This window comes from Enoplosus armatus, chromosome 14 (genome assembly GCF_043641665.1).
Source record: "Enoplosus armatus isolate fEnoArm2 chromosome 14, fEnoArm2.hap1, whole genome shotgun sequence".
Classification (NCBI taxonomy): Eukaryota; Metazoa; Chordata; class Actinopteri; order Centrarchiformes; family Enoplosidae; genus Enoplosus; species Enoplosus armatus.
In genome coordinates, this window is record NC_092193.1 from 870,001 (window position 1) to 882,430 (window position 12,430).

At 46.4% G+C, this 12,430-nt stretch overlaps 2 protein-coding genes across 3 annotated transcripts in view; both read left to right on the forward strand.

Annotated features, from left to right (window-relative positions):
• dhx9 (DEAH (Asp-Glu-Ala-His) box helicase 9) overlaps positions 1-2,601 on the forward strand; it is a 17,858-nt gene extending 15,257 nt beyond the window's left edge. For both annotated transcript variants that reach the window (XM_070918780.1, XM_070918779.1), the window contains exons 25-28: positions 1-14; positions 282-397; positions 764-964; positions 2,197-2,601. The exon at positions 1-14 is cut by the window's left edge and continues 216 nt beyond it. In XM_070918780.1, coding sequence (XP_070774881.1) covers positions 1-14; positions 282-397; positions 764-964; positions 2,197-2,488 — 623 coding nt within the window. In that variant the 3' untranslated portion in view covers positions 2,489-2,601. The remainder of the gene's footprint in view (positions 15-281; positions 398-763; positions 965-2,196) is intronic.
• Positions 2,602-5,625: 3,024 nt separating this feature from the next.
• The window catches only part of lamc1 (laminin, gamma 1), a 45,145-nt gene continuing 38,340 nt past the window's right edge, over positions 5,626-12,430 (forward strand). Inside the window, exon 1 of the mRNA XM_070918345.1 lies at positions 5,626-6,262. Coding sequence (XP_070774446.1) covers positions 5,890-6,262 — 373 coding nt within the window. The 5' untranslated portion in view covers positions 5,626-5,889. The remainder of the gene's footprint in view (positions 6,263-12,430) is intronic.

The window sequence follows — 12,430 nt, forward strand, 5'->3', positions numbered from 1 at the left end:
TCTTCAGCGAGAAGGTCAGACCACTACTACTTACTTACTTCTAACACAAGTCACTAATATGTTATATTATAATATAATATAATATATAATATATTTATGAAGAACGTAATCAGTTCAGAAACTCAAACAGTCTGAAACAAGTAACATCTGTTTCATGAACGTTCTGAGTCACTTTGACGGCACGACACAAAGTCTTCAGGAGACTTTTCAGAACACAAAACAACCAAACGGTGACATGTTCCAGGTCTTTGAGCTGTGAGTGTTTGTTGTTTCTGTCTCAGATCCGAACCAGAGCGATCTCGGCTAAAGGGATGACCCTGGTCAGTCCTCTGCAGCTGCTGCTGTTCGCCTGCAAGAAGATCAACTCCAACGGAGACATCGTGGAGCTCGACGACTGGTGAGAAGCCTCACGAGTCTGACCCATTATTATTATTATTATTATTATTTTCATTATCAATTCACCGGCTGATTATTTTCTCAAGTCATCGATTAATAGTTGGTGGTAATGAGATGATATCAAGCAGTCCCAAACTAAACATGCTCAGTTTACGGCCACAGGAGACAAAGAGATTCATGTCTTTGTCTGTACTTTTTACCAGCTTTTAGTTTTCTGACTTTGTCCTGTCCATTATTAGAATTGTTATTATTAGTATTATTATTATTAGTTTTATAAGGCGGGTTGAGCTCAGGACAGACCACATACAGCTTGAGCTCGACTGTCCCACAGGAAGTGGGTGGTGACCTTTCACATTAATGCGTGCAGGATCAAACTGAGGATCCCTCACGAGGTGGCGGGTGGTATCGCGGCTCTGCGGGCCGGACTGGAGGCTCTGGTGGTGGAAGTGACCAAAGACCCAGAATTCATCCGACAGATGGACCAAAGCAGCCAGCGGCTCCTGAACCTCATCAGACACGTCTCCAAACCGTCCGCTGCTGGACTCAACATGATGGCCAATAACCAGAGGTGACACAACACACACACACACACACACACACACACACAGTCATTTAGGACATTAGGTTCAGTTTCAGCATTAAGTTTCTGTGTAAATGAACAAATGGATGATTTCAATGAAGACATATCTGATCAGTGATTGGCTGCAACTCTCAGTACTCTGACGGAATCCAGCCATTCAAACACTGATTCACAGCTTTGTTGTTGCACAGATGGAGTTTGTGTATTTGTACAGCAAACATCCACAGATTCACTGACATGGAGGGAAAAATCTGATTAGTTTCTCACAGACTGTATATAAAGATGGCCGACGCGTCTCCACAGTAGACTGTATATAAAGATGGCCGACGTGTCTCCACCACAGACTATATAAAGATGGCCGACGCGTCTCCACAGTAGACTGTATATAAAGATGGCCGACGCGTCTCCACAGTAGACTGTATATAAAGATGGCCGACGTGTCTCCACCACAGACTATATAAAGATGGCCGACGTGTCTCCACCACAGACTGTATATAAAGATGGCCGACGTGTCTCCACAGTAGACTGTATATAAAGATGGCCGACGCGTCTCCACCACAGACTGTATATAAAGATGGCCGACGCGTCTCCACAGTAGACTGTATATAAAGATGGCCGACGCGTCTCCACCACAGACTGTATATAAAGATGGCCGACGTGTCTCCACAGTAGACTGTATATAAAGATGGCCGACGCGTCTCCACCACAGACTGTATATAAAGATGGCCGACGCGTCTCCACCACAGACTGTATATAAAGATGGCCGACGTGTCTCCACAGTAGACTGTATATAAAGATGGCCGACGCGTCTCCACCACAGACTGTATATAAAGATGGCCGACGTGTCTCCACCACAGACTGTATATAAAGATGGCCGACGCGTCGCGTCTCCACCACAGACTGTATATAAAGATGGCCGACGTGTCTCCACAGTAGACTGTATATAAAGATGGCCGACGCGTCTCCACCACAGACTGTATATAAAGATGGCCGACGTGTCTCCACCCACAGACTGTATATAAAGATGGCCGACGCGTCGCGTCTCCACCACAGACTGTATATAAAGATGGCCGACGTGTCTCCACAGTAGACTGTATATAAAGATGGCCGACGCGTCTCCACCACAGACTGTATATAAAGATGGCCGACGTGTCTCCACCACAGACTGTGGTTCAACTCAACAAGTCTAACAATGATTCTCCTCCGTTGTCTCTGCACAGGATGGGAGACGGTCCTCGACCTCCAAAGATGGGACGCTTCGACGGAGGAGGGGGAGGCTACCGAGGAGGAGGACGGGGAGGTTACAGAGGAGGAGGAGGATATGGAGGGGGAGGAGGAGGATACAGGGGTGGAGGGGGTTACGGAAGAGGATATGGAGGAGGAGGAGGAGGAGGATACAGGGGAGGAAGTGGGTATGGAGGAGGAGGTTATAGAGGAGGTGGGGGCTACAGAGGAGGTGGAGGAGGAGGGTACCGAGGTGGAGGAGGAGGAGGATACCGAGGAGGTTACTGACAGTTGTTCTCTGTAAACAGAACAAATCGTAGCTGTGGTTGAGAATGCGTTGTGCTCTCGTGTCGAGGCGTCAGGTGGAACTCTGTAAATTTACATGTGTGTTGTTTCTGTTTCTGTCCCCAATAAATCTTCATGTTTCGATCTCAGACTGTTTCTTATCAGAAACTTCTGAAAATGATACTGTAATCTGCAGATAGTGTTTTTAATTATAAATGTAACATGTGAGTATAATCAGTCAAATACACTTAAAGTATCAAAAGTAAAAGTACTCATTGTGCAGAGTGTCAGTGTTTTATAATTATATAGTATTACATATCATTGATTTGTGTAGCACCTGATTGGATGCAGAGGCTTTAATCTGCAAAGTAACTTTCTGTCAAAGGTATCGCAGTAAAAAGAGTACAAGTATAAAGTAACATAAAATGGAAATACTCAAGTAAAATACAAGTGACGAACGAGTCTGACTGTAAAGTAAATGTAACGTCTCTTAGTTTCTCAGCTGCTGATCGTTTCATTCCTCTCGTATCATTGATTGATAGAAAACTGGATCAATACATGTAGGAAATCTGAAGAGTAGAAATATTTTTGTGTTCGTCGCAGATTGTTTTGCTTGTGTCGATGGACTCAAACTTCAAGTGAAAAAAGATGGTGAAAATAAAATCCAACACCAGCAGCAGGCGTCCAGCAGGGGGCGCCACCTGGATGTACTTCGCCTGTGGAGCAGCTCAGCTAGTTAAAAAATGAATGAATGATGTTGATATTATATGTTAATATGTCCTCGTATTAGTGTTTAGGAGGGGAATAAAGTCATTATTAGGATTCCAAATGAGCACATGGCTGATGTTTAGTAACTGTATTCTCTTTAAACTCACCTCAGTCAGCAGCACCTGAACACAACACCTGCTGTCACAGAGCTCAGAGAAAAACAGTTTCAACGTTACGCTGAAGGACTCAGCTGAACCTGAGCGGCGTTTACTCAAGTACTAACCCTTAAGACATGAACATGAGTTTATAAATGAAACTCCAGCTGAATCGATCAGTCCGTTAATGGATCAGTGGACTGACAGGAAGTGAACTGATGGTGTGAAACCATTTCCTGGTTCCAGCTGTTCAGATGCAGATGTGCTGCTTTCCCTCTGAATGCTGTTAATAACTGTAACGTCTTGTTAATAATGTGGAGCTTTGTGAAGGCGTCACTTTGGGCTCTGAGTCATTGTGACCAAACAATCGATCCATTAATAGAGGAAATAATCAGCTGATTCATCCACAGTGAGCTAATAATCATTAGCTGATAGTTCAGAATGAGCTCCACCTCAACTCCAACAGCAACATCCTGCTTCACATTAATGAGGAGGAATAATCCTCTAATGACAGAATCTACAACAGGAGGACAGACACAGGAGAACAGACACAGGAGGACAAAGACAGGGGGACAGACACAGGGGGACAGACACAGGAGGACAAAGACAGGGGGACAGACACAGGGGGACAGACACAGGAGGACAGAGACAGGGGGACAGTCACGGGGACAGACACAGGAGGACATCTGACTGCTGGAAGACTTTAAGGACATTTACTGATTATACTCAGACTTTTACTGCAGGAACAGAGTATTTGTATAGAGTGGTATTAGTACTTTTATTGCAGTAAAGGATCTGAATACTTCCTCAAAGACTGACTCTATTAAAGTGTTCACACTGTAAAGTAATGAATGAATGAAACTTCAGTAATTTGAATGCAAACGTTTGAAGTGAAAACATCTCTAAAAGACAAAATAATTGAACTCTCTTCTTTCTGTTTGAATGATTTGTTGAAATGTTTTTGTCATTTAATGGATGATTTTCATTCATCAACACAATGACTGAAAACATAACAAACACTCATTCACATCCACTGTTTAATTCATCACTTTAACTTTGTTTGTGATGCTTCACACTGATTCAGCTTTGACCTTTGACCTGTGGATATGTGTGTGTGTGTGTGTGTGTGTGTGTGTGTGTGTGTGTGAGTGAAAGTGCTGATTGTTCAGTGCTGATGAAGATCTAATCAAAGCTGAACTGTGTGTTAATGAACAAACACGTGGTTAACTGTCTTCAGTCTGATCTTCATCATCTCCTCTGATGTGGTTTCACTTCAGGTCCAAAAGTCCAGAACAAAATCCCTTCATTAACCCTTTATTAATCCTTCATTAACCCTTCATTAACCCTTTATTAATCCTTCATTAACCCTTCATTAACACTTTAACTCTTCATCACACAGAAAACATTCATTTGAAAAACGAAGCCGCTGAACAACTCAATAAGCCAGTGATTTCATTTTAATGGTGCATGACTTTCCTCCTAATTTAAACATGAATGTTCAATATTTAGCATATTAATGATGCATTTAAGCCGTTATTAAGAAGTCATTATGAGTTCTGATTGATTTAATCGTTTTGATTCAGAGGCCCGACGAGTTGAAAGAAACATTTCACGAAAAAGGACAAATTAGATTAAAGAAAAGCTGAATTTTGTGTAACAAATGTTATTTTATATCTAAAGCTTCTGCTGCTGTAGACAAACTGTAAGTACGGAAGCTCATTTCTGCCGAGAAGAAAAAAGAAACGATGAAAAGTGAGGCATGATGAAAATAAAAATACTCATAATAAATCAAAATGAGTCAGCATTTTGACTTCATTCATATATATAAATAATCTGACTGATGGGATAGTGAGTATGACGTGCAGTTTGATTTATATATATATATATATATATATATATATATATATATATATATATATATATATAAATACACTGTGTGAAGTTTTACCCTTCACAGCTGCCTGAAGGAAGTTGGATTTTTCACTGTTGTGTCATTATTTTGACTTCCCATTAAAGTTCCTTGACTTCCTATTGGACCATGCAGGGTTGAGTTTATGGTTACCATGGTGATCTGTAGTTCTCACAGTTCTGTTGGACTCGTGCAGGAGACTTAATTAAGGATTAGTGATCATGTTGAGACTTTTTTCTGAAGTTTTGTCTCCGAGTTGACACGGAAGTGGCGGAGTGTCCTCTGCGCCTCAGACCTGCGCAGTAGCGGACTGGGTGTAGTCTGGAGTCTCGTCTTTTCCTGCTGGAGTTTGTGCATGGCGGCGGACACAAAGAGCTGAGGCCCGAGCTCAGACCCACACACACCAGGACAGCCGGGACACAAGCTCTGGACGCGGCCTGGAGCGAAGACAATCTGCCGCTGCTGAAACTTCCCGCATGTTCTCACTTGATGGTTGTAGCTGTTTCCTCGGGAATCTGTCGGTAACCGGATAGTCACCGTTACCGCAAACTTTGGACAAGTTCAGGGAGAGTTTGTGTCGGAGCCGCGCAGAGTTTTTCTGGTCGAGAGGGAGGACGGAGAGGACTGAAAAAATGCTAAGTTTGATCCGGGCTCTGGTTGCTTGGAGCTGGGTGGCGGTGTGTGTCCGCGCTGCCATGGATGAGTGTACGGACGAGCAGCTCAGACCGCAGCGCTGCATGCCCGAGTTCGTGAACGCCGCCTTTAACGTTACCGTGGTGGCGACCAACACCTGTGGCTCTCCGCCCGAGGAGTACTGCGTGCAGACCGGCGCCACCGGGGTCACCAAGTCCTGCCACATCTGCGACGCCCGGGACCCCCGGAACCACCACAGCGCCGTGTACCTGACCGACTACAACAATCAGCAGGACACCACCTGGTGGCAGAGCCAGACCATGCTGGCGGGCATCCAGTACCCGAACTCCATCAACCTCACCCTGCACCTCGGTAAGATCCCCAATAACATCCCCTTCTCTCCGCGCGAGATCCGCCGCGCCGAATCCCTCTGAAAAATCCTGCAATTCAAGGTTTTCTTGCTTACTGATAAAACCACCTACATTGATGAACAAAACCGCAAATATTTTATAGATTTTATGGAACCCCTCTTTTATTCGGCACACATCCAATACCCTCAAACCGTACTTTCTGTAGCAAAGTCCACCTTATACACAGAAGCTTTGCCTATCAGTCACATCGAAGTACACCTTAGCGGGCAGCAATACACAGCTGTAAAAATCTGTTATTTGAAAAGTATATAAAGCAATCTGCTATTTGGTGTCGTAGCTGTGTTACATTTCAAAGACCTGCCGTTGTGGCGGATGATGTAATCACGGTTGCATAAAAGAGTGAAAACTTTAAGTTGGTGAGGTTTTCTATGGAGTTTGTAGTGACTGTGTTGTGTGGAGATAACAGGCTTGCTTCACTCAGAGACGGTGCTGTGCTGAACTTCTTTCTCACATGATAGAAACATGAAACAGCCTTAAACAAGCTGAGAGAGGAATGTCTCTAAAGTTTGAGCTGGAAGTCAGTGATGTAACCTGGATACTTTGGGAATGAGGGATTCTTGCTGCCAGCACTGAAGCATGGAGGACATAGTTTTCATTGTTGGGGGTGGTGTGTGTGTGTGTGTGTGTGTGTGTGTGTGTGTGTGTGTGTGTGTGTGTGTGTGTGCGTGCAGATGGGGGTTGTGGCTATTTTCTGACCTGACTGTAGGTCAGCCTCCTCAGGCAGTAGTTCCTGCTGCTCCTCATCACGTTCACGCTGAGACTTCCAGTGTTTGTTTGACACACTGCTCAGACTGCGAGCACCTCTGGGTTTCTCTCGACAAACAGCCGGAGGTGTGAAGTCCCGTCGGCCCCTAAACGCAGCACCAGGACTGTGGATTCAGTTGTTGGGGGGACTCAGGCGGGACTGAGGCGTCCTCTGAGGACAGCTGGTCTCACAGTGTCTCCTCAGAGGCTGAAGGAAGTCGAGTTGTCTTCAGAGTCAGTTACAACACAACATAATAGTTTGCAGCGTTCATTCTTGACCTTCTACAGTTTTTAAAGGCTGATTCTGATACTTTTCGACTAAAACGGACGAAAGTCGATCAACCAGCATCTGTTTCGATGATCGATTAAACATTTAAAGTCATTTTTAAATAAAAATGCCAAATGTTCTCCTCCTCCAGCTTCTCAAATGTGATCATTTCCTGCTTGTCTGTGACAGTAAACTGAATATCTTTGCTGACATTTACAGACTAAAAGATTTATCGTGAGAATAATAATAATAAGTTAATCGATCATGACCTAACCAGTTAAAGTAAAAGGTGTTCGGTATTCTCCACTAGAATAACATACCTGGCAGTGAAGAGAAACAACATGGAGACCATGATGTAAAAAGGTCAAATGTACAGAAAATGTAACTGAACAGTTGAATGAATACATGAATGTGAGATTTGTGTTTTGTTTTGTTAAATACTCAGAAAATTGTACAGAGTTTGGTTGGTGGTGAGTGAACACAGTGCTGGGAGACTTTGGACTCTTAACCTTACTGAGGATTTCTAAAATCCTTGCTAAGGTCCACTTACAAGCCTTGTCCAGAGCTTTCAGTCACATCTCATGGTCTTCCCCACAGTTTGCTCAGTTATATCTGGTTAAATATAGTAAAATGAAAAATAAAATGTTGCCGTTACTCAACCTTACTAAACTCCAGTGTCCAGCTGCTGGTGAAGGTCATGAGATGTGGCTCTGTATGAAATCTAGTGAGTGGACCTTGAGTTGAGATTTTTTTTATTGCTGCTGTTCTTTCAGTCCTAATAAGTCAGATGCATCGACTTTCCGTCTGTGGAAACTGAATATAGTGGATGTAAACATGGACTGGGAGACTGTGATTGGTATTTTTCATGAATGTTTTGTGTCTTATAAGATAAAGGACCAATCAATGAATCTTTATGTGCGGCTCTGCTGACTGCTCTGTTAGCCGTCATCTTAGTTTTCCTGCAGCTCCAACTCGGCTTTTTAAAAATACGTGTCTATTTCTGAAGCCGGTGTGCCTCTGGCCCCCCAGCAGCACTACTGTTTTTAACAGTGCTTGACATTCCTGAGTGGTTCAGTCATGCTGCTGGTTGGAGCTGAGCTGCTGTCTCTGTAGCCTCAGGTACTGAAGTCTGATTAGAGCTGCAGCGAGCTCAACGCCTCATTTTCAAATGGAAATGCATTTAATTACACGCTGAGCTTTCTCTCCTCCAGGCTGTGTTTTCTTTGTTGTGTCGCTGGTTTCTTCATAATTAGAGCTCAGGCTTTGTTCTGCTGCAGATAACCTCAGAGTGCTGCGCTCAGATGTGATATCAGGGGAATGTAAAGGTCCGAACACCTCAGCACACGCCCAGGAACAGGAAGTGAGCGCCTGAGTCTCCTGTCTGTTAATGTAAAGTCAGTTCTGTCGGTGTCGTGGTCAGTTTGGTCACATGTGGGAAAATCTGTCAAATTGCAAAACCTTCCTGTTAAAGCACCGCAGGTTTGTGGGTAATGAAGTCCTCGTGTTTAAACGTTTGCTGTGATTGTTTCATTACATCTTTCAGTAAATTCCCTAAATGTTTGTCAGCTGGGCAGGAAGTGGTTCTGCGACTGTTTGTTGGAAGTTTCAGAGCTCGTTGAGTTTCACGTTTGCATCAAGAGTTTGTTTCCTGTTGAAATGTTTTTTCCTGTTTAGAAGATTCTAAATATTTAGTTCTGTTCTGCCAAAGTGATCTAAACGGGAGAGAATGCTCCCGGTTCTATCTGACCACCTTCTTCCAAAGGAACTTTAGTTTGGCATTAAACACTCAGTTCACAGGAAGACACTGATGACCGTGAACAGCAGCCATCGTCAGTTAAGGACATAAAAGCAAATTAAGATATATTATAAGTGCATGCATCTGTCATCGGTGCCACAGACACAGGTCAGTCGTTACGTTAAGTGTTGAGGTTCGATGCTCAGCTCCAGTAACCGCACATTGTTCGTGTTTCCACCTTTTATCCTGAAGTCCTGTTCAGTGAGTTTTCCCATCCGAGCGTCTGTGGATGATAACGTTCACATTGAGGCCGGCGCTCTTAATCTCAGGAAATGTGACGTGTTTGTGGAGCTCAGGTCTGGAAGTCTTTCTGTGTGTTTGGACTCTTTGATGCGGCAGGAAGGCGACGTGTCCCGACTCGACTCCGCAGCTCAGACTGCAGAGCGGGGGCCGAGGCCGACATGAAAGACCCACAGAGAAGAAACCTGCAGATGGACGGGAGGGGGGGGCCTCCGTCACTTATCTGGACTTAACCGACACAGCTGAAACCTGCTCACAGATCATCACTCACTCTAAAATACTGTGGCCAGAGTTGGATATTGTAGGAAATATTTCAATACTAGTATCAGTAGTTTACCTGTGTACTTGTACTTGTTTTCAATACCTATAATATTTTACCTTTTTTAATTTCACAAAAGGAGCAAAAGTTGTTAAATGTTATTTAGACAACAAGCAGCCGCACCGTTGAAATCTGGCACAATCTGATCCAAGAATGACTCTTATACGTCTCTAACAAGTCTAATTACTTTCAGGGTGTTTCAGGCTCAGAATGAGAGAATCAGTCTGTCGTCTTGTTGAGCGTCATGTTGGGTCTCCAGGTTATGAAAACTCCCTCTGTAAAGCATCAGTAAATGTACTTATTAAGCATTAATAAAACTGTCTGTTTCAGTCGAAAGGTTAGTAAGAGTTGATAATAAGGGATATGATTCCGTTGACTTTCAGGGTGTTTTGTATTAGTTACTGAGAGATTTGTGTGAACATGAGGTTACTTTAAAGGAAGAGTCACGTGAAAACAGCTGGACTCATCCCGGCTGTCTGGGGGGGTGGGGGGTGGGTACCTGAGTGGCTCTTTGAAGTCTGAACATGGAGGCAAAACATCCCTGAATTCTTCACAAGATGAAAAAACGGGAATCTTCTTTGCGCTTCCAGGAAGTCACAGCTGGCACGTCGGACAGTAGGACCGGAGTAAAAGCTTCCAAACCCTCAGACCTTTATTTTACAATCGTGTCAAGCTGAAATTTGGGTCTGCAATGAAGCGCGACACCCCCAGAATCAGAGGAATTTTAAGGGACATTTCAGGGTGTTTTGGGGGTTAAAGGGATTTTGTCTCTTTCATCAGCTGCAGTGACTTCCAGAGCCGCAGTCCAGCTGTGCAGCTCTCATAGTGCCTCCACATCCCAGTTTCCCACGCTGAGCTCATTCCTCAGACTCAAAACAAGGAGTCCGGACCAGATGACCCGCCCCCTCCCTCACCCCCCCCCCCCCCCCCCCCCCAACACACACACTCTCAGATTGGTATAATTTGCAACAGCTGGCCACTCAGAGGGAAAAAGCGGACTTGTTCTTTTATGGCGGGTTGGGAAAGACTGAGGAAGACGAGGAGCAGCTCAGGGCCAGAGAAACTCTCTGCAGGGCTTTCCCACACTGCTGAGAGACAGACAGGCAGGCAGACAGGCAGGCAGGCAGGCAGGCAGGCAGACAGACAGAGAGGAAGACAGGCAGGCATGCAGGCAGGCAGGCAGACAGACAGAGAGGAAGACAGGCAGACAGACAGACAGGCAGGCAGACAGACAGACAGACAGACAGGCAGGCAGGCAGGCAGGCAGGCAGGCAGGCAGGCAGACAGGCAGGCAGGCAGGCAGACAGGCAGGCAGGCAGGCAGGCAGGCAGGCAGGCAGACAGACAGACAGAGGCAGGCAGGCAGACAGACAGAGAGGAAGACAGGCAGACAGACAGACAGACAGACAGGCAGGCAGGCAGGCAGGCAGGCAGGCAGGCAGGCAGGCAGGCAGGCAGACAGAGGCAGGCAGACAGACAGACAGAGAGGAAGACAGGCAGACAGACAGGCAGGCAGGCAGACAGACAGGCAGGCAGACAGACAGAGGCAGGCAGACAGACAGACAGACAGAGAGGAAGACAGGCAGACAGGAGACAGACAGGCAGGCAGGCAGACAGACAGGCAGGCAGACAGACAAGTAGACAGGCAGGCAGACAGACAGGCAGAGAGGAAGACAGGCAGGCAGGCAGACAGGCAGGCAGGCAGACAGGCAGGCAGACAGACAGACAGACAGAGAGGAAGACAGAGAGGCAGGCAGGCAGACAGACAAGTAGACAGGCAGGCAGACAGGCAGGCAGACAGACAGACAGACAGAGAGGAAGACAGTCAGGCAGGCAGACAGACAGACAGAGAGGAAGACAGGCAGGCAGGCAGACAGACAGTGGTCAGTGGTTTCACCTTACATCATCATCAGGGTGGGGATGTTCAGGCTGCAGGTGTTCAGGTGGGGGTGTTCATACTGCAGGTGGAGGAAGTCAGGATGGAGGTGTTCAGGTGGAGGTGTTCAGGCTGCAGGTGGAGGAGGTCAGGCTGCAGGTGTTCAGGTGGGGGTGTTCAGGCTGCAGGTGGGGGTGTTCAGGCTGCAGGTGTTCAGGTGGGGGTGTTCACACTGCAGGTGGAGGAGGTCAGGCTGCAGGTGTTCAGGTGGGGGTGTTCAGGCTGCAGGTGTTCAGGTGGGGGTGTTCAGGCTGCAGGTGTTCAGGTGGGGGTGTTCACACTGCAGGTGGAGGAGGTCAGGATGGAGGTGTTCAGGCTGCAGGGGGAGGAGGTCAGGATGGAGGTGTTCAGGTGGGGGTGTTCAGGCTGCAGGGGGAGGAGGTCAGGATGGAGGTGTTCAGGTGGGGGTGTTCAGGCTGCAGGTGTTCAGGTGGAGGTGTTCAGGCTGCAGGTGTTCAGTTGGGGGTGTTCAGGCTGCAGGTGGGGGTGTTCAGGCTGCAGGTGTACAGGTGGGGGTGTTCACACTGCAGGTGGAGGAGGTCAGGATGGAGGTGTTCAGGCTGCAGGTGTTCAGGTGGGGGTGTTCACACTGCAGATGGAGGTGTTCAGGTGGGGGTGTTCAGGCTGCAGGGGGAGGTGCTCATGCAGACACTGAAACAGTTCTGGAACAGTCAGGTTGAACTCTGCTTCACACTGGAGGCGCCCCGAGCTGGTCCCCCCCCACCATGAATATTCAGCCCCCGTCAGACGAGAGCTGAAGAGTTCAGTGTTTGTACGAGCTTCATTCAGTCTGTCAGGGACCCTGAAC